This window comes from Carcharodon carcharias, chromosome 7 (assembly GCF_017639515.1).
Source record: "Carcharodon carcharias isolate sCarCar2 chromosome 7, sCarCar2.pri, whole genome shotgun sequence".
Lineage (NCBI taxonomy): Eukaryota > Metazoa > Chordata > Chondrichthyes > Lamniformes > Lamnidae > Carcharodon > Carcharodon carcharias.
Genome location: NC_054473.1, coordinates 40,642,861 through 40,665,291, shown reverse-complemented (window position 1 = coordinate 40,665,291; position 22,431 = coordinate 40,642,861). Strand labels below are relative to the sequence as shown.

General features: G+C 42.8%; 1 protein-coding gene across 1 annotated transcript in view; it reads left to right on the top strand.

Annotated features, from left to right (window-relative positions):
- The first annotated feature begins 789 nt into the window (after window positions 1-789).
- dnah12 (dynein, axonemal, heavy chain 12) overlaps window positions 790-22,431 on the top strand; it is a 357,153-nt gene continuing 335,511 nt past the window's right edge. The window contains exons 1-4 of the mRNA XM_041191445.1: window positions 790-855; window positions 14,252-14,421; window positions 15,142-15,232; window positions 21,233-21,259. Coding sequence (XP_041047379.1) covers window positions 14,252-14,421; window positions 15,142-15,232; window positions 21,233-21,259 — 288 coding nt within the window. The 5' untranslated portion in view covers window positions 790-855. The remainder of the gene's footprint in view (window positions 856-14,251; window positions 14,422-15,141; window positions 15,233-21,232; window positions 21,260-22,431) is intronic.

Sequence of the window (22,431 nt, the reverse complement as noted above, 5' to 3'; positions counted from 1 at the left end):
TCCAAATATATGCCCATCTTTCCCAGAACTCCATGTTTGAATCCCTCCAATCAGGTTTCTGCCTGGCCACATTATTGAAATGGCTCTGACCAAAGGCAGAAATAACATCCTATGTGATAATGGCAAAGGTAAACTATCCCACCTCTCTTTCTTGACCTGTCTGCAACCTTTGGTATGGTTGATCATACAATTCTCTTTCAATGCCCTTCTTGTCATCCAGCTGGGTGGGACTGCACTCACCTGGTTCCATCCTTATCCAGTCATAGCCAGAGAATCACCTGAAATGGCTTCTCAGCACACTCCCGCCCATGTGCGATGGAGACAGTCACATGGGAGTAGTAGGCCAGTAGTGAGTCTGCTAGAAGTTTGCATGAAGATAGCACCTAGTCAGGACTGTTATTATTAAAGTTATTGTTCATGCATACAAGCCTGTAGGCCTCTTAAAGACAACATACAACCTTACAACAACAATCATCCGATTAGTGCCACCAAGTTGTTGACTCCCTGACTGTTATTTCAATTGGATGTGAAAAGACCTGTCAAAACCTTCGTAAAGCAATAAATCATGTAAGGCTGAGGACAAAAATCGATATTTTTTTAAACCGGAATGAATGATATGTGACTGCTATATAATTTAACTGAGGCGTCTCCGATTTAAAACAAGTTATGGGGAATGACAACCTAAGATGCAGCGGCCAGAATCGAGCCACAAATGGACCGCGATCAATACGCCGATTCCAAACCGGAAGTAGCTGGGCCAGGCCGGAAATGCCGTCTCCATGGTAACCAGGTTGTTTTCGGTGGCTGCAGCCTGGGATCCGCGGCGGACTGATTCTATAAACACAGGTCCTCAAAGTAAGTCACCCGACAAGTGTCCGGGGCGAGGGGTCGTTAAACTTTCGGGCAGTTTGGGGGCGAGCTCGGGGCTGATCCACCATGAATCTCGGTTAAATAAGCAACCGAACGAGGCCGAGCATTAATTGTTCTGAGACCAAGTCAGATTGTTTCTTCCCTCTCCAAAGTGATATGTTATAATAAGACAAAATCAGTATAATTTATCCAAACAAGGATTACTCTCGACATACCTGCAATTTTGATTTGACCGTCAAACAGTGGTGTGATAAGTTATTTCCCTGGTGTATGTATTTGTTTAAAGTTTATGTTACTTTTAATTGCAATATGTATAGCGCATGTAGGGAAGGGATAAATATTTCCAGCAATGGATTGACCTGGTGACTGATATGGAAAAGACTTTAAATGGCTCATTCTGAAATCGACAGCAACTTGTATTTATATAGCACCTTTAAGGTGATAAACGTTCCAAGGTGCTTCCCAGGAAAGTCATAAAGCAAAGTTTGACACCAGACCACATAAGGTGATATTAAGGCAGATGGCCAAAGCTTGGTGAAGGAGGTAGGCTTTAAGAAGCATCTTAAAAAAGGAGAGGCAGAGGGAATTCCAGAGCATAGAACCTAGGCAACTGAAGAAATGGCTATCAATGGTGGAGCAATGAAAATTGATAATAGTCAGGAGGCAAGAATTGGAAGAGTACAGGTATCTCCGAGTGTTGTGGGGCTGGAGGAGATTACAGAGGTGAGGCATGTGGTCAACATGGCAAATGCAGCAGACAAGGCTGAGGTGGCTAGTTTACCTTTGTCACAGTCAAATAGTATATAATTTGTAACTTTGACAACAATCGTTTTGGTACATTATTGATAACAATAACAACTTGCATGTATATAGTGTCTTTAGCATAATAAAAAGTACCAAGGCACTTCACAGGAGTGTTATAAAACAAAGAATGTCACCAAGCCCCATAAGGATATATTAGGTTAAATGTCCAAAAATGTGGTCAAAGAGATATATTTTAAGGAGTGAAAGTGAGGTGTAGGGGGGGAATTTCAGAGCTTAGGAGCAAGGCAACTGAAGGCATGGCCACCAACTATGAGACTATTAAAATCAGGGATGCTTAAGAGGCTAGAATTAGTGAGCACAGATATATGTGAGGGTGTTGGGATTGAAAATTACAGAGATGGGGAGGGGTGAGACCATGGAGGAATTTGAAAATGAGGATGAGAATGTTAAATCAAGACATTGATTAATTGGGAGCTAATGTAGGCCAGTGAGCGTGGAAGTAATAGGGGAATGAGCAATGCAAGCTAGGATATAGGGAGCAGGGTTTTGGATGACCTCTAGTTTATAGAGGGTAGAATGTGGGAGACCAGCCAGGAGTGCATTGGAATAGTCGTTTAGAGGGAACAGAGGCATGAATGAGGGTTTCAGCAACAGGTGAGCTGAGGCAGGGATGGAGTCGGATAAAAGGTGGAAATAGGCTGCCTTAGTGATGGCTTGAATATATGGTCAAACATTACATCAAGGCTATGAAAGCCTGGTTTAATCTCAGACAGTTACCAGGGAGAGGGATGGAGTTGGTAGCTAAGGAACAGAGTTTGTGATGAGGACCAAAAATAATTATTTTGGTCTTCCTAATATTTAATTGGAGAAAATTTCTGCTCATCCTGCATTGGATGTCGGTAAGCAGTTTGATGGGTTAGTAATAGAGTAAAAGTGAAGAGAGGTGGTGGTGAGGTAAAGCTAAGTGTTATCAGTGTACATATGAAAACTAACGTGGTGTCTTCAGATCATATTGCCAAAGTACAGCATGTAGATAAGAATTAGAAACGGGCTAAGGATAGATCCTTGGGGTCACCAAGGTAATGATGCAGGAGCAGGAAGAGAAGCCATTGCAAGTGATACTCTAGCCACGATTTGATAGATAAGAATGAAAAATAGGTGGGAGCAACCTCATCCAGCTGGATGCCAGAGGAGAGGAGTTGGAGTGAGGATAGTGTGGTCAACCATATCAAAGGCTGCAGATAGATCAAGAAGGATAGTTTTCTTTTGTCACACTTGCATAGAATGTCATTTGTGATTTTGATATGAGCTATTTTGGTATTTTGGAAAGGGGAAACTGGATTGGAGGAATTTAAACATGGAGTTCTGGGACAGGTGTGCATGATAACATGGTCTACACTGACATTTTTCTTGGCTGTGAACATGTTAACAAGAACAATTTACATCAATATCGCACTTTTAACGTAAAATTTCCCAAAGTGGTCTCATCAGATATAATGTGACAGTGAGCCAAAAAAGGAGATATCAGGACCATGATTAAAGACTTAGTCAAAGAGGTCAATTTTAAGGAGGAGAAAGAGATGCAGAGGTTTAGGGAGGGAATTCCAGAGCTTAGGTCCTAGATGGCTGAAGGCATGGTCGCCAGTGCTGTGGGTAAGACCATAAGGGATGCAAAACAGGTCTGAATTGCAAAAACGTGGAATTCTTGTAGCATTGTGGGACTGGTGGAACTTATAGAGACATGGATGGATTTGAACATGAGGTTGAGAATTTTAAAATCCTGGTGTTAGTGGACCAGAATCCAATTTAGGGTCAAAAGTGGAATTTGATCTGGATTAGGATATAGGTAGCAGAGTTTTGGTTGACCTCAAGTTTATGAAGGGTGGAAGATGGGAGGGTATCTAGGGGAGCGTAGGAATAATCAAGTATGGAGGGAAGAAGCAAGGATGAGGGTTTACCTCCAGATAAGCTGAGAAAGAGTTGGAAATTAGTAAGGTTATGGAGATGCAATAGGTTGTCTTTGTGATGAAGAATATATGGGGTTCAGTTCTGTGGCGGGGAGAAATGTGATTGCAGAAGTTCAAATATCAATTTGTGGGAAAGTTGGGCACAGATTTGTGAGGCAACAACATATATGAATCACAAAAGGCTAGTATGCAAGTACTAGGAAAGCTAATAGAATGTTATCATATATTGCTAGGGGGATTGAATACAAAAGCAGGGAGGTTATGCTTCAGTTGTACAGGGCACTAGTGAGACCACATTTGGAGTACGTGTACAGGATTGGTCACCTTATTTAAGGAAGGATGTAAATGCGTTGGAAGCAGATCAGAGAAGGTTTACCAGACTAATACCTGGAATGGGCATGTTGTCTAATGAGGAGAGGTTGGACAGACTAGGCTTGTATCACTGGAGTTTAGAAAAGTAAGAGGTGACTTGATTGAAACATATAAGATCCTGAGGGTGGATGTGGAGAGAATGTTTCCTCTTGTGGGAGAATCTAGAACTAGGGGTCACTGTTTGCAAATAAGGAGTTGCCCATTTAAAACAGAGATGAGGCAATTTTTTTTTCACTCAGAGGGTCATGAATCTTTGGAACTGTCTCCCTGAAAAGGTGATGGAAGTAGAGTCTGAATATTTTTAAGGCAGAAGTGGATAGGTTCTTGTTAAGCAAGGGGGTGATAGGTTATTGGTAATAGGTAAGATGCAGATTTCAGATTACCATCAGATCAGCCATGATCATATTAAATGGCGGAGCAGGCTCAAGGGTCTGAATGGCCTACGCTGGCTCCTTGTTCGTATGTTCGCATATAAGGACTTTGGAAAGGAAATGGAAATTGGAGATGGGGTGGCAGTTTGTAAGGTCACAGTAGTCAAAGATGAGTTCTTTGAGGTGCAAGTTTGAAAGGCAGGGATGCAATATTGGAGAAGAGGGAAACATTAACAGTATTAAATAGCATGAAGACTAGGAAGGAAAGTTGGGTGATCAGTAGCTTAGTACGATTAGGGTCAAGAGAGCAGGATGTGTGTCTCATGGACAATCTGAACTTGGAAAAGGCAGGAGGGGTAATAGGAGAGAAACCAGACAAAGACTTGAGGGCTATGGTAGGTTAGAACCTTGGAGGAGGATGATGCCCAGAAAATAAGTGGGAGTCATTCAATGAGGTGCTGTGGAGGACTAGGTAATTTAACAAGAAAGAAAAACGTAATAAGTTAAAAATGACAAATAATAATGCTGCAGTTCTTAAGTGACTGTTCTGAATATATTCTACCCCGTATGTACTGGATTTGAGGCTTCAGTTATCAGGAGAGACTAGGGAACTGGACTCCTTTTCATAAACGAAGAAGGTTAAGCTTGCAACTCAACAGCCCATTTTATGCCATCTGATTCTCTTTTCCATTAACTTCATCAGCCCTTTTTGCACTGCTATCCAAGAAGATTTTCACCCCATAGATTAACAAGGAGAAAGTTAGTCATATGAAAACATAAGCAATAAGAGCTGGAGTGAGCCATTTGGCTCTTCAAGCATATTCTGCCATTCAAGAAGATCATGGCTGATCTTCTACCACAACTCCATCTTCCTGCACTATCCTCATATTCTTTAATGCTGCAAAATCTATCAACCCCTGTCTTGAATATTCTCAGTGATTGGGCATCCATAGATTTGGAGTACAGAATTTCAAAGATTGGCAACCTTTGAGTGAACAAATTTCTCCCCATCTGAGTCCTAAATGACTGACCTATTTTTCTGAGACTGACCCCATGTTCTAGTTTCCCCTGAAGAAGAATCATTTGGACTCAAAACATTAACTCTGTTCCCCTCTCCACAGATGCTGTCAGACCTGCTGAGCTTTTCCAGCATTTTCTGTTTTTACTACTAATCTACTGAATCTTTGTTACACTTCCTCTAGGGCAAACGTGTTTTTCCTTTGGTAAGGGGACAAAAATTGCATACAGTATTCCAGATGTAGTCTCTCCAATTCCCTGTATAATTGTCATAAGACTTCTTTATTTTTAAAACAAAAACACCTGGGAAAACTCAGCAGGTCTGGCAGCATCTGTGAAGAGGAGCACAGTTAACGTTTCGAGTCCGAACGACCCTTCAACAGAACTAAGTAAAAATAGAAGGGAGGTGATATATAAGCTGGTTTAAGGGGTGTTGAGACAAGAAGAGCTGGATAGAGGGCCAATGATAGGTGGCGATAACCAAAAGATGTCACAGACAAAAGGACAAAGAGGTGTTGAAGGTGGTGATATTATCTAAAGGAATGTGCAAATTAAAGGTAGAAAGCAGGACGAGCAAAGTACAGATAGCCCTAGTGGGGGTGGGGTGGGGGGAAATGATCGAAATAAGCTAAAATGTATAGATAAAACAATGGATGGAAATACACGTAAAAATAATAGAAGTAGGTGGGAAAAGAAAAATCTATATAAATTATTGGAAAAAACAAAAGGGGAAAATTGGAAAAGGGGTGGGGATGGAGGAGAGAGTTCATGATCTAAAATTGTTGAAGTCAATATTCAGTCTGGAAGGCTGTAAAGTGCCTAGTCGGAAGATGAGGTGCTGTTCTTCCAGTTTGCGTTGAGCTTCACTGGAACAATGCAGCAAGCCAAGGATGGACATGTGGGCATGAGAGCAGGGTGGTGTGTTGAAATGGACAGGGATCTTCCGACTAGGCACTTTACAGCCTTCCGGACTGAATATTGAGTTCAACAATTTTAGATCATGAACTCTCTCCTCCATCCCCTTTCCAATTTCCCCCCTCCTTTTTGTTTTTTCCAATAATTTATATAGAGTTTTCTTTTCCGACCTACTTCTATTATTTTTAAGTGTATTTCCATCCATTGTTTTATCTCTACCTTTTAGCCTATTTCGATCCCTTCCCCCCACCCCACCTCCACTAGGGCTATCTGTACCTTGCTCGTCCTGCTTTCTACCCTTAATTAGCACGTTCAACACCTCTTTGTCCTTTTGTCTGTGACATCTTTTGGTTATCTCCACCTATCCCTGGCCCTCTATCCAGCTTTTCTTGTTCCAGCCCCCTCCCCCCCACCACTTAAACCAGCTTATATTTCACCTCTCTTCTATTTTTACTTAGTTCTGTTGAAGGATCATTCGGACTCGAATCATTAACTGTGCTCCTCTCCGCAGATGCTGCCAGACCCGCTGAGTTTTTCCAGGTATTTTTGTTTTTGTTTTGGATTTCCAGCATCCGCAGTTAATTGCTTTTTTTTTATTTTTAACTTTCGTTACAAAGTGATTGAAGTAAACATACCATTTGCCTTCCTGGTGACTTGCTGTGCTTGCATGGCAACTTCTTGTGATCCGTGTACTAGGACACCCAGGTCCCTCTAAGTGCAAAAGTCTTCCAGTCTCTCATCATTCAAAAAATATTATTCTTTTTTATTTTTATTGAAGTGGATAACTTCACACTCCACCTCATTGTACTCCATCTGCCATAATCATAATTGCTCACTGAACCTCTCCACATCTTTCTGCAGCCTCTTTGTGTCTTCCTCAGTGTTTACTTTCCATTCAACTTTGTATCGTTTACCTTTAACCTCAACCATCCCCCCCCACCCCACCTCTTTCTGTCATAAATTTTCTCAGGGCTTTTTACTTGTTCGATATTATTATGGTCAACAATCCTCTGAATGTTCCTGACTTTTTACAGTTAAGCAGTAGAAAAGCTGCCCATCTACTGTTTGTCCTCTCTGCATTCTCACTCCATTGAAATCAACACTCATTGTATAGCTTACTTTAACTCCATTCTCTTGCAGGACCCCAAAACTATGGAATGCCTTGCGTTCTCTCTCTCTCTCTCTTTTTTCCATCTTTCCTCCCTCCTGCCATCTTCAGCCTTATAAGATCTAAGCTTAACATCGTCTAATCTTTATTCGCTCATTTATTGCAAAATCTTGTTTTACTTTTTTGAACCTTATTGATGTCCTGAATCATAGAGGTTTGATCATAGAAGGAGGATATTTTAGCCCATCATATCTGTGCCACTGTTACTTCTGATGAAGAGTCATATGGACTTGAAACGTTAACTGTATTCCTCCCTGCAGATGCTGTCAGGTCTGCTGAGTTTTTCCAGCTATTTTTGTTTTTGTTCCACTGTTACTTACCACTGGAGTTCTACTTCATTTAAATTTTCCTGGGACTGGATTTAGTGTTCCTGATGTGGGTCCCGCTTACCGGTTGAAGAACAGCGGGAGACCTTCAGTGGGGAGGCCTGATCGAAGTGCCTGTCAGGCACTGAAGTGGCCAGTGTAGGCTTTTCCTGGGATTTAGCACCCTGACCATGCAAATCCCATCCACCGAGAGCTGCCGGCCAGTTGGAAGCTGGCAGCTTTCCAGTAAAGGCAGTGCCATTGGCATTGGTGGCTGTTACTAGACAGTGAGGCCTTCACCAGAGATCATCGTGGGATCCCTGGAAAAAGGTGATGGGATGGGTTGGGGGTCATGGGGAAGGGGTTACCAGTGAGGAGGTGGGAGGAGGATTGGATGCAAGGGCAGGGGGTGGTTCTGAGCATCCTCCTTCCCGATGCTGGGTCCCTACATCGGGCACTAAATGCCTTTGAAAGAGGGATCTTCCCGGGAGGCTGGTAGAAACTCTGACAAGTTTTGCTGGGCAGCCTTAAGGAGGCATGGGAAACACATGTGAGTTCAGGAGAATCCCTGAGCCACCACTAAATCCTGGTGGGCTCAGGAATAATATCTTTAAGTGGCTTGTTAATGAGCCCAATTAGCCAGTGGGCAGGTTCCCTTCATCAGCCCGTTTCCACTACTAACAATGGGGTCAGTTTTCCTGCTGGTCGGAATGGGATGCATGCAACCTTCCCCACGATTATGTGGGTCACCTGCCGCCTAGCCCACTCGAGCGAGCTCGGTTAAATCCAGCCCCTGCTCATTCCCTTTGTGAAGCATTTCGCTAACTATTTTTTTAACATTATGGTTAAATTGACTTCACTATTCCCTGTGGTAATGCACTTTTTGTATGAACAAGTTTCTACTAAATTTCCCTTTAATGCTTCCTGTAACCTTTTTTTACCAATCATTGACTAATGGAAATAAACTTTCACTATTTACTATCTCAAAACTTCATTATGATCTTGAGTAATTTTTCTACTAAATTGTTTCGAATTGCCTGGTTTATTGTTTTTCTCTTGATGAACAGGAACATATGTACAAAGCAGGATTTGTACAATTCCCATTTCCAAATAATTTTGGAAAATTATGTTTAATATGTTTGCTGTTTCGTTGTAAACTTACCTCAGGTAAATCGCCGAGGCGGATGACACATCAGCTATAAATCACACTAACCCATTGTGTTTATTTTTATTTTTCAATTTAAAAAAAAACAATTATGTAAAGTTAACATCCTATCATTTACATCTTGTATCACATACAGCAGGCATAAATATTGAACATTATGACAGTAATATGAATGTATGACCGTCAATTCCTATAAACAACCTCAGAAATCAAGTGAAGTACAGAAAGGAGGTAATTTTAGCCTTTGCCAATGATGTAAAACAAGTACTATTGGAATGACTGCCCGTTTTGCACCCTGACCATTGAAGTTATCCTATGTTGGGTAAAATTTAATTTCAACAAGGATGCACAGCAGATTGTGCAAATCAGCTTCCTGCTAAACACCCCAACCTAATTTTCCATTCCACTGAAGTGAATGAAAAGGAAAATTGGACAGGATGCATAATGGGTGATGTGATCCACTGCCACCTGTTTTGTGTGCTGAGCCAAATTTGAATTTATCTCCATATTTTTTATCTCTGAACTATTCAACTATGTCAGCCATGGCTCAGATGGTAGCACTCGAACTTCTGAGTCAGAAGGTTGTAGGTTCAATTCTCACTACAAAAACTTGAGCACAAAAATCTACTTGATACTCTGAGGGGGTACTGCAATGTTCAAGGCAGGGCCGGGGAGCAAAATTATGTGCCCTGGTGCTTCTCCTGTTTTTGGGCCCCTTATTGCACAACCCCCGCCCCCACCACCCCCCGACCCCCGCTTTAACCTTCCAGCTCAATCATGTGTAATTATTTTTCCCCTTTCAAAATTCACCAATCAATTCACCAAACAATCACAGAAAGGCCCTAATAAAATGATAATGCCCATTGTTGGCATCTGCTTATAAATATCATCCGATATATATGCAGCATGGATCTTTAGTATTAAGACCATCAACGATATAATGCACTGTTAGTTCGTATGTATCCTATAGGTGATCCCACCGTGGCTATTAAACAAACCAGAGAGTATAAGTTTTACTTTAACAGCATATTGCAATATGGTTAATTTCACAGGAAAATATCCCTATATGATAACACTGACTTCTGTGACTGCCACAGTCCCTCATTAACATGTTCTGCACATTGCATCATATGGATATGGTGACAGTAAATTTATATTAGGAGAAAAGATTCAGTACTTGCAGCCCAGATAAACTGCACAGGGTCTTTTCCATTTTATAGAAGTAGAAGATTTTCTCCTGCCTGGGTGCATGATATTGTTCAATATAATTATTTCATAGAAGGGTTGTAATTGGATTCTATTTTACCAGTAATGTCACAGGGTAGAAAGATCAAATGGTCTACCCTTGGTCCTATTCCTTATGTTCTTATGACTCCTGAGCAACAAAGTGGGATGATTGAACAACATAGGTCTACACTGACAATTGGAAGCCTCAGGTGTCTCTGTGCAACACAACCTTTCAGAGGCCAGAGGACAAAGACTGAATGGTTCACAATTGTATCTGTTTTCTTGATCAGCAAGCCTGAAGAGTCTGCTGATTGCTGCTTCTCACTACAATTTATTTTCAATATCTGCTATGCAATACAACTTTATCACAATATTTCAGTACTTCAAAAAACTCAAAAACCTCAAGATAGAGTGGAGTAATAGGTAAGTAGACAAAAGGATAAGAATTAAGTCAATGGAAAAGACTCATGAGAATCATGTGCAGTGTAAAACAGGCTACTGATTCACTGAGTCCATTGCACATGCCTGCCCTGGCATATCACGCCAAAAAGCCTGCTCACAGTAAGCTTTATTAGCAACAAAATAAACAGAATGCCAGCTATGTTTCCACCCTCTATTTTCCAGATAATTATGGATGACAAAGGTCATCCAGCCCAGCTCATCTCATCCACCCGAAATGACGTACAAACATACGTATTTGGCCCCTCAAGCCCGTTCTGCCATTTTCTAACATTGCCTACATTGTACCAGTGTCATGAAGCTATTAATGTATATAATATTTTGGAAAACATTTTTCTTTTAAAATAGAGGTTTAGTCTGTGGGTGTGTCTTAATTGGATTAAAGCCACCTAGTTTGGGTGCTTTGATGTGTACTAGTTTAGATATGTAAGAGAGAGAGCGGGCATTTGTATTTTTTGAATAGAGCATTCAAGAAGTGGGATGAAAACTTGACATCTATCTAGCAGCTACCAAGCAACATGTTTATATTACTAATAAAATTGGTACTATGAAAGGGGTTTTATTGTTAGAGAGGTTTAATGCTGAGGTTGTTGATACAATGAGAATTAACATTCAACTCTTGTGTCAGTAACTCTTTTGAGTACAAACCTGTTTCCATCTGTTTCAGATGAAGTTACACTGTTTCAGTTTTGCCATTGTGAGATTTGAACTCTTGATCTTGGGGTTACAAACCCAGTACCATAACCACTTGGCTATTTAGGCCAAGCGAGAATTAACATTCAATGGGCAGTGGTAAGTATAACTGTATGATAGTTTTCAGGTGTGCAGAGCAGAGATGACGTGAGATCAAAAGGCAGCTGTAAGCCTCCATCTTGCTCCACAAGAACCAAAGTGAAAAGAACCTCATTTTGAATTCGTAAGGTGAAAATGCTTTGCCTGGTGTCTGGTTAAGTCTATGGGTTGCTGTTGCCTTAACTGAGATTAGTTTGGGAATTTGTTAAAAGTTATGATAGTAGTAATTGAAGCCATATGTATATATATTTTTTAACCTGTGTAAATTAATAATATGTTTCATTAAGTTTAATGTAAAGCCTCGAGAACTGGTGGTCTGATTCCTGAATTTGGAGTCGCATCTCAAACATAACATTTAAAATTATAGGTTATGACAGTTGTTTAATGTTTCCCTCTGGGACTTTTAAATAACTCAGCTTTACCAACTGCATCGGTATAACAACCAGTGACTACAACTCAAAAGTGCTTAATTGGCTGTAAAGCAATTTAGAACATAGTGAAAAATGCCGTATAAATGTAGGTTTAGCTTTTTTTCATTACACCTGCATGCAATACACAGAGTGACTGTAGCAATTGTGAAATTGGAGGCCCAATGCTGATTCTCTGAGCATAATTACAGAGCAATCAACTGATGTTAGGAAAGTGGCTACAAAGAAATCACTACATTTACTATAGCTGATACGGCCTTACCATTCTGACTTCTCTGGCACCAACCCACAATATACCATGAAAGGCGTTAGCCCCTTTTACACGAATTACACTATTCCCAGGATTGTCAATCAAACATTTACCAGCAGCTCAGGAAAAATGTAGATTGAATTGTTGATCTGAATTTTCCAGAGAAGAATCATATATGATACATAAATTCAGTGCGGCCTTAACTCCAGAACTGGAATGTTCCCCTTTCCCCCAGAAGCTGTCATACAAATTCTGTAGTACACTGTGAATATACAGACTACCCCCGCAGATTCCATGTGATGTTACATTACAATTGTACAAAACAATTGTGCAAACAGCACATTATTTTAAAAATGTGATTAATAAATAAACTCTAACAGCAAAAATAAAGAATATGACAGCAATACCCTGAGAGAAATCATTTCTAGAAGTACTGAAGTCATAGCGTTGGGTTTCTATAAAGGGCCTTTATGGTAAAAACCCTTAATCAGGATCCTCCCCCCAGAGAAAGTTTAGTCCCACAGTGTGACCACCTTCTGCTAGATTTTAATCTGGATGGTGCAGGGTGGAATGAGCGTAGGATGGAGTAAAGATTCATAAAACCTTTCTTGAAGCGATCCTTTAGTGACAAATAGGGATTTAATTTCCAGACTTTGCAAGAGTAGTAATATGGGTGATAGTAAGTCAACCTCCTGTTTTGCATCACTCTGGATTTTTAGTTTCTTACTTTATTTTGATGATGCTCAAGATTCTCAAGCCTCTGGTACGTCAACGCAGCATGTCATCAGAATTGTGCCTACTTTAGGGCATAAGAAAGCTTAGACTGCTATTTATATGTTGGGCCAGAATTTTTACCTTGTTGGGCAGGCTCGGCAGGGGAGGACAGGAGCGGACAGGATCAGGCTGTGGTTTCACGTTGGCAGACCAATTAAGGCCCACCTAGCATGAAACGTGTGCTGCACCGCTTAGCGCTGCCTTGGTGGTGGTGGTGGTGGTGGTGGTGGTGGTGGGGGTGGGGGTGGTGGGTGAAGGAGGAGAGGAGGGCAAGCAGGAACTTCACACATGTGCACAAGTGTGTGCAGGAAAAGCTCCCTGAGTTAGCTGATGAAAATACAAAAAATTTTTTTTAAGAGTTTAAAAATGTTACAATACATATCCTCTCATGTGACTCTGCCACATGAGCAGGGACATATTATTAATGAAAAGTTAAAATTTTCATTTTATTTTTAATTGCTGTTGGAAACCTCATCCTGCCAATGGATAAGGTTTCCTAAAAAATCCAAAGACTGCTTGGCCTGCCAACCGTAAGGTTGGACGGGCAGCCAAAAATTTAATTCCATTACATTGTTAATGGCCTTAATAAGCCTGTTAATTGTCTGTGGGCACGCTGTCAACTCCCCCGCGCACCTGCTGACCGAAATATTGCGTGAAGGCGCCATGACGTCAGGACACTCGCCCGATGTTATTGCGCTTCATTTTACCGACTGAGGTAAAAATTCTAGCTCTGGTTTAAATTCAAAAGAGAATTTTGAGACCCTGTACAGAACTTAATTTGGTACCAAACCTTAAAAGTGACCCCAGCACCCCCCCACCCCCCCACCCCCCCACCAAACACACCCACCCCTGACAGTTCCGATTTTTAAAAAAAGCCATTCTTTCAGCCTGAAGCTCTGGCAGCTCAATCTGTACAATGATGAGAAATCCATTTACACCACCGAGCCCAGGCCCCTCCTAGCCCCTGGCCCCCAGTGATTGGCACTGTGTGAACCCCATTCTCCCGGGCTCTGGTCCAAGGTGCTGCCTTTTGGGTGAGATGTTAAACTGAGGCCCCTTCTGCTCTCTCAGCTGGTTATAAAAGATCCCACGGCACTCTTTTGATGAAAGCAGAGCAATCAACATCACTGAAAACAGATTATCTGATCATCATCACATTGCTGTTTATAGGAGCTTGTTGTGTTCAAATTGGCTGCCACATTTCCTACATTATAACCATGACTACACTTCAAAAATACTTAATTAACCTTTGGGAGGTCCTGAGGTCATGACAGATGGTAAATAAATGCAAGACTTTCTTTTTTATTTTCACTTTTGTAAATTTTTGTTTTAATAATGAGAATCATTTTTAAGTGATCTTTGGGGATGATCTCATTTTGCTGACATTCTTGTTTTCATTAATTTAGATGAAGGCCTCAAAGAAAAGTGCCTGTGCACTTGAGCCAGACAAAATTCGAACTCGATTGCCTCCTATACTTCCTGCACCTGAATCAGTGTTGAATAATGAATTTTCTCCAAGCAAACTCATGCATTACAGTTGGCACAAGTATCAGGAACAGCTACTTAGCAAGATTATGTAAGTTGAATATTCTAAAGTTATGGCATTTGTTGGATAAGGGTATCCTTCAGGACCAAGTTGTTTCCTCAATTTCAGCAGCCACATGTTAACCCTATCATGTAATGCAGTTGGGATGAATTGGAGGTGGTATTCAATTTTCATAGGAGAAGAAAAATGTCTTGTGAGGTAGTGGCATTGTTAATACACCTCACCCGATTTTCCTTTCCAATGATCCATTACCGTTTTGCACTCCCACCAAAGTGGAACTTCACCTCCGTTGATTTTAAACTCATGCCATTATTTAAGGAAGGATATATTTGCATTGAATACTTGAATGAAGGTTCACTAGATTGGTCCCTAGATAGGAGGTCCTCTAGATGACGAGAAATTCCTTCATTCAAAGAGTTGTGAATCATTGGAATTCTCCACTGGAGATGTTTGTGGATGCTCCATCACTGAATATATTTAAAGCTGATATAGACAGATCGTTGGTCTCTCAGGAAATCAAGGAATGTGAGGGCAGGGCGGAAAAGTGGAGTTGAAGATGAAGATCAGCCAGGATCATATTGAATGGTGGAGCTGTATAGTTTACTTTCGCTTCTGTTTCTTATTTTCTTATGATTCACCAAAAGACCATTTCATAATGATTTCAGAGTTAATCTGATGGATGCACCTACAAGGTACAAAGAAGATTCAGTCATCAAAGGCTTAATTTTTAATTGTTTTTATTATTTATAGGATTAATGGTGCACGTCAGATTTATAAAGAAACTATGCATGAACTTGAGATACAGGATCCCATTCCTCCTGAGCCTCAGTGGCCGCCTACAGTGAGTGTTTGTCTTTTGTTAAAAGTCTTCAAAAGACTAATGCAGCTGGTCTTGCTTTGAAACTGGCTTCAGTTGACCAAATCAATTTACCAACTAATTTAAACTGAATTAAAGTGATGGATTCACATGAACAGATTAATGTGCCTATGGATCCAAATGTCTGGGCACAATGTGATGACCACCTCTAAGGCCCATTATCAATGAGACTCACCATTCTAACCTTGGGAGCACAGACAGTTTTGTAGGTGGAGACTGCTTGTGGTGAAGGAAATTTCAAAAGAATGTAAATGATTGCAAAAACCTCAGCTTAAAGTGTTTCTGGACACTCAAAGTCATTATGGGCACAGATCATTTAGCCTCAAACTTGCACAATCTTTTGTTATTTATTTTTGGCCAAATTCCACTGTAATCTTGGCAGAAGTCATGCAGAAATGTCATGCCTAAATTTTCCTTCATATAGCTGACTGAATAGTAGTTTTGCAACCTGAAAAATTAGGTACACTGCACTAATTTAATTTTTTTTAAAGTACGCAAGTAATTTCTTCACTTGTATGGCCTCCTTAAATCTTTTTGTTTGGTTGCACAGGCAGAGTAGTTTAAAGGGGCTGCAGGCCACACAGCTTATGGGGAACATTGCACTGCACTTGCTCAGACTGCACAATTCAAATTCAGCTCAAAGCATCATGGGCAAAAATATCACGCCAAAACGTAGGCTTTTGGGAGAAGTTGATGCATTTTTGGTAGCGCACTCGCCTCTGAGTCAGAAGGTTGTGTGTTAAAGTTTCAGTCCAGGACTTGAGTACAAAAACTTAGGCTGACACTTCAGTACAGTACCAAGGGAGTGCTATAAGCTGGGATTTTCTGTGCACGATGGTGTGAAAGCAGATTGCGATCGTCCGCTCAGCCTGCCGATGGCGGGCCATGTTTCCTGCCATTGGATGTCGGGAACCTCATTGTAATACATCTGCATATCATTATTAGGCCTGCCCGCCGGAATCATTCCCCCGCTGCTAGATCATCCACCCACATTGGTGGGATAGCACGCCAACATGTTTGACAACAGCATATAAAATGTGTGCACTTGGCAGACTGGACTTTGAGGAGTCCTCAGAGGTGAGTACACCAATGTTGCGCAGAGCTCAAGGTTGCCTGTTGGACTTCAAGCTTGATTGGCGTTGGGGGAGCGCAAGGGCAGCCCTGCGGTTGAAGGTAGCAGACAAGCTTTCTTGGTGGGGATAGGGTGGGCAAGGGAAGTGGCCGCGCATTAGGGACGCCTTATATAAAGTGACCATTCCCCTGCAACTGAGACAGTTAAGGCGCAGTCATTGATATGATTGGAGTCAGGCATCTAGTTTATCTGCTCACTCATGCAATGCAGACGCATCAAAGTACTGCTAAGTGCTCCAGACATTTTCACCCCCGCCGGCACAGACTGCAAAATAATGAGCATTTTAGTGGACTGTAGAATAGTTGGACGACTGGGCACGTTGTACAATCTCCTTGCTAAAGCTGGCCATGGAGCAGTCACAGGTGGAGGCGCTCACAGCCTCTTGCAATGTCAGCATCCCAGCTTGGACCAGTCTCCCCGATGGTTCAAGCTAACAGTGCTGCCTTGCAGTGCAGGTTAGAAGAATGCCTGTGCCTGAGCTGAGAGCACAGCATGCAGTCCAATGGGCAAAGCTGCCGTCAATCGGTCAGGTGGAGTGGGGTGGAGGTGGGTGGGTTTTCGGGCAGCCATGCAGCGCAGTAATCTCTGACCATCTCTGCGATGTGTTAAGGGTCTTCACACTTAACCAGGACATGTTCTTGGTACACCCATGCTAACTCATGTGTGTCCCTCTTTCATCCTGCAGGAGGACTACATCTGGATCATGGAGCCTGGTGAACTAGCTGTATGCCTTGCGGCATACAGAGAGTGAAGACGATGGAGGAGAGAGGCGCCTGGGTGCACAGAGCGAGGAGCAGCACCCTCAGGAAGACGGGATGGCTAGGGCTTTCGTACATGCCTCCGAAGAACCACAGCAAGCTGTCGCTGGTTGACACTTAACAACACCCAGGGTCTATAGACATTGCCTTTCATTCCTGCAGATGACAAGGGGAGAAGGCGGGAGAATGCGATTGAGAAACTTATCAGCCATGATTGAATAGCAGAGCAGACTCGATGGCCTAATTTCTGCTCCTATGTCTTACGGACAGAGAACCAGAATCATCGAAGACCGCACATGTATAGGGAACTAGTTGGTCATATCTGCCACCTGCTGCAGGATTTGGCGCCACAGGGACATGGAGGGCACCCACTGCTAGTGGTAGTGAAAGTGACAGCGGCACTCAATTTCTATGCCAATGGCTCCTTTCAGGGCTCCACAGATGACCCCTGTGGGGTATCACAAGCCTCCATCCACAAATGCATCCATGAGGTCATAGATGCCTTCTTTGCAAGGGCACCCAACATTGTGCATTTCACCCGGGACCAGGACAGCCAGGATGCAAGAATAATTGGATTTGCCCAGATCTCAGGTTTCCCACAGGTGCAGGGTGCCATTGACTGCACTCACATGGCGCTCAGGTCTTCGTCACAACATGCAGTCAACCGCATCAACCGCAAGGGATTCCATTCGCTGAATGTGCGACTGGTATATGACCATCAAAAACGCATCCTGCAGGTCTGCACCCTTTTTCCAGGGAGTGTGCAAGACTCCTAAATTCTCAGTCAGTCACAGATCCCTGATGTATTCCTGGGTCCACAGAAGCTGCAGGGATAGCTCCTCAGGGACACACGTGGCTAATGACACCCGTGCGGTGGCGTCAGACTGTAGCAGAGCGACGGTATAATGAGGCTTATGCAGTTTGCAACTTGGTGGAGCAGACCATCAGAATGCTGAAAATGAGGCTCTGGTTCCTGGACCGGTCTGGTGGAGCCCTGCAATATAGTCCACAGAGGGTGCCACACATTGTCATCGTCTGCTGCGCCCTTTACAACCTGGTGCTACAATGGGGAGAGGTCCTGCCTAAGGAGGAAATGGAGGTCTCCTTGGATGAGGAGAGCCGACAGGGATGAAGGTGAGAAGATCCTTGAAGGCAGCGATGATGGACATGAGGCCCTCGCACTGGCCAGACGAGGTGGGCACACACACAGTAGCTGCTAGGTTTGTGGAGGATGATGATGACATGCAGTGAGGAGACCCCACTGGTCCTCATATTGTATCTGTGAATGTTTGACTCCAGTCTGTCTTATGGCAGCGCCAAACCCTCTGTGATAATGCTCCTGTCATGGAGACACATTGGAGGCCCTAATAGTCGCTCGATTGCAGGAGGATAATGACAACATGCAGTGAGGACATGCCATAGATTTTCAAATAGCCTCTGAGAATGTCTGACTGAGGGCAGCTCGTTTGCGCCCTGTGATCAGGGTCATATCATAGAGATGCAGCATCTGGGAGGGATGGGTGGGGTGGGGAAATGACACCTCCTCCCCTGTATGAGTGCCTGGAGGCCCCAGAGTGACTCCTTGAGGAGTGAGATCGAGCTGAACTGCACCCCTTTCACATACACACTGTTGGAAGCCAACTATAGCATCAGCGATGGAGTTGAGCCCGTGCAGCATTGCAGGATCAACGTCCTGGACCAAGGTCTCCATAGCAGCCGCCATCCTACCAGTGTTGACCTCAGTGCATTGGCATTCTGACACTATCACCTCAGCCTGAAGGCGGATGGACTCCACCATTGTGCCTTGCAATCTGAGGAGTGCAGCGGACATCCCTTCCTGATGTTTCTGAGCGTGTCTTTGCAGCTGCAGCAACTGTGACTTGACCGAGTTCAGAGGCTCGTCATCTGACTCAGACTCAGCAAATTTCTGGCCTCCTGCAGTTCTCTGAATGCTGTATACTTGGGAAGCTGTGGATCAGAAAGCACGATGTGCTCACCAGATTGTGATCCCGAGACTATTCTAAAGTTAGGTCCCACCAAGATGTGTGGAGGGTGAGCACTGTGATGGGACATTTTTTTTAAGTTCATGGGATGTGGGCGTTGCTGGCTAGGCAAGCAGCTTTTGCCAGAGGGCATTGGAGGCCAGACCAGATAAGGACAGATTTCCTTCTCTCAAGGGCACTAGTAAACCAGATGGCTTTTCAACAATGGTCATCATTAGACTTATAATTCCAGATTTTTATTGAATTCAAATTCCACCATCATGGCGGGATTCGAACCTGGGTCCCCAGGTTATTACCCTGGGTCTCTGGATTACTAGTCCAGCGACATTATCACTATGCCATTACCATCCTCCTTCAAGGAGGGTGCCTTCAGATTCCTCTTCAGAGGTTTCTTCAGAGTTTGATTGGAGGCCCTGGGTCGTGGACTCCTTCAGTTGTTTCCCAGATGTGCCTACGGGAGCAAGGGATGATAATTCGTGCATGGTAGTGGCCTGTGAAACAGGACACATCACTCACAGCATGGTTGTCTATTGGATGTTGCATTCCTGGACCCTCACTTGATAGAGCACCGCCGACTTCACCATCAGCACAAGACTGGTCAAAATTGTCGCCCGCCAGCTGGATGGCTCTGTTTTCAAAGTCCATAAGGACCTTGATTTCAGGCATTCCTCCACCAGTCTGTGACTTCTCCCCCGTGTGTGCCAGCTTGTCCTGCATGAGTAGAGATGGAGATAGTGTAAACAGGACGCTTGCCAGGCCAGATGATAAGTATGCCTGGCATGTGTGGGTGGTAAGGGTCCCATGGACAGGATGAGGACAATGAAGGTGCATATGAGAGAGTAAATGGTGATGTCCTTTGAACTGGCAGTGAGTGGGATCCCTGAGAATGTGTGATGGGGTTGAGAGTGTGAGAAGAGTGACTTACCATGGCGGAACAGAGATCATCATTCATCCTCTTGCAGCACTGGGTGGCTGTCCTCTTTTGAAGGGCATTGGCACTGACCACAGCTGCCACCACCTCCCAAGCCTGGTTACTCACGTTGCTGCCCATCCTGTGGCAAGAGTGGTGGTAGAGGACATCACGACGGGCCTCCAAAAGTCGTTCCAATGACCTATCGCTAAACCTGGCAACTGCAGTCTATTTGCTTTTCGTGAACATCTTCCCTGAAACAGTTGTGGACTTGAAGCGCTGAGATGTGTGCGCGCTGCTGGACTTTAAATATGGCGCCTGATGTGATGAAGCAGCGAGGTGATGGTGTGGCAGGTGAATGAGAGCCCACCTGCCATGGAAACGGTGTCTTTCCCGGGAATTCATAAGTAATGTGGTGGATTTGGGACAATACGTTATGAAAAACCATCATTGTGGCCGGCTACCGAACTTAGTGCAAATCTGGGACAATTCCGCCCATAGTGTTTTGGAAAGAGCATGAAACTGAGACCCTGTCAACTCTCTAAGGTGCATATAAAAGGTTTCATGGCACTATTTCAAAGACGAGCAGGAAAGTTTTCATCAGTGACATAGGCAATAGTTATCCCTTACTCAATTTCACCAAAAAATGGTTATTTGGTCATTATAAGATCGGTGTTTGTGGGAGCTTGCTGTGTCCTAATTGCTGCATTTCCTATGTTATAACCATGACTACACATTAATACTATTAAATGAAAGGTGCCTTATAAATTCAAGTCTTTCCTTTTTCAAATACTGGAGGAATTAAAAGACTCAAAATAAATTGAATGGATACATTTGATTATGTTATTGTGACATATGTATTTTTGAATTCAAAAGTATGTGGGTTAAATTCTTATTTTGGTCATTAGCAATTTCAGTTACTGATTGGAAATGGGCCAAATGAAAAACATAAGAAAACATCTTGATTTTGCAAGAATTGCAGGAACAAGATGGCCAAGGAGCAAAAATACTGTAGATATACTGACATCCATATCTATTTATGTTGCGAAATTGTCAACAATCTATGTTGTTAATTCTAATTGATTTTGGATATTTCTTTCGGTGCAGTAAGTAGAATTATTGAATGGACATATATAAATCCCACATTTCTCTAACTTGCAGATGAACAGCGAGGCAAAGCAGAAAAGGGTAAGTTTGGATTTTTATTGGAAAATGATGCTACCAAAATAAAAAGTTGTGAAAGTTAAACTAAATATTTTTGTTTCAAAGCTTAAAACAATAATATCTAGCTCAGTGTTTTCCAATAGAAACTGCTGACTAGTCACAGGCATGGCTACATGACACTGTTCTTGCCACATAATGCCTTACATGTGGTGTAGGTACCTGTGTTCACATGCATATTTACTTAACAAGCATTTACCATCTTTCAGTGTGAAACCCTGCAGTCCTTTTCTTTCATCAAACTTTGGAATTAAATCATGAATTTAGCAGTCACAATACATCTCAATGCAGCTTCTAAAGTTTCTATTCAACAAGTGAGATTGATACTTTACCCTCATTAGATTGAATGCTGAGCATGTTAACATAACGAGATACACCAAAAGCACCCCTGCTATCCATCCAGAACATGGTTGTGTGCTACTTGCCCTTTATCATGAAATGTCTACGGTAACATCTCTCTATTGGGTGGACTTGTATTTTCTGCTGGCCTGAAGCAGTTATTCCAATTGGTCAACATGACCACTCTAATGGCTTTCCTCTTCATACCATTGACCAGAAACCGAACTGGAATAGCCATATAAATACTGTGGCTCCAAGAGCAGGTCAGAGGCTAGGAATCCCGTGGCAAGTAACTCACCTCTGACTCCCCAAAGCCTGTCCACCATCTACAAGGCACAAGTCAGAAGTCTGATGGAATACTCTCCACTTGTCTGGAAGAATGCAGCTCCAACAACATTCATGAAGCTTGACATCACCTAGGACAAAGCAGCCCGCTTGATTGGCACCCCATCCACAAACATTCACTCCCTCCACCATCTACAAGATGCAGTGTAGGAGCTCACCAAGGCTCCTTATGCAGCACCTTCCAAACCCACAACCGCTACCATCTAGAAGGACAAGGGCAGCAGAGACATGGGAATACCACCAACTGGAAATTCCACTCCAAGCCACACACCATCCTGACTTGGAACTATATTACCATTCCTTCACTGTTGCTGGGTCAAAATCCTGGAACTGAGATCGCATGCCCAATGGTGTATATTACTGGTTTATTATAACTAACTCATCTAGATTCCCAATTAGCCACATTTGGCAATTTGCTAACTAATTGGGCAACACTGGTTCAACCGACTTTTTAA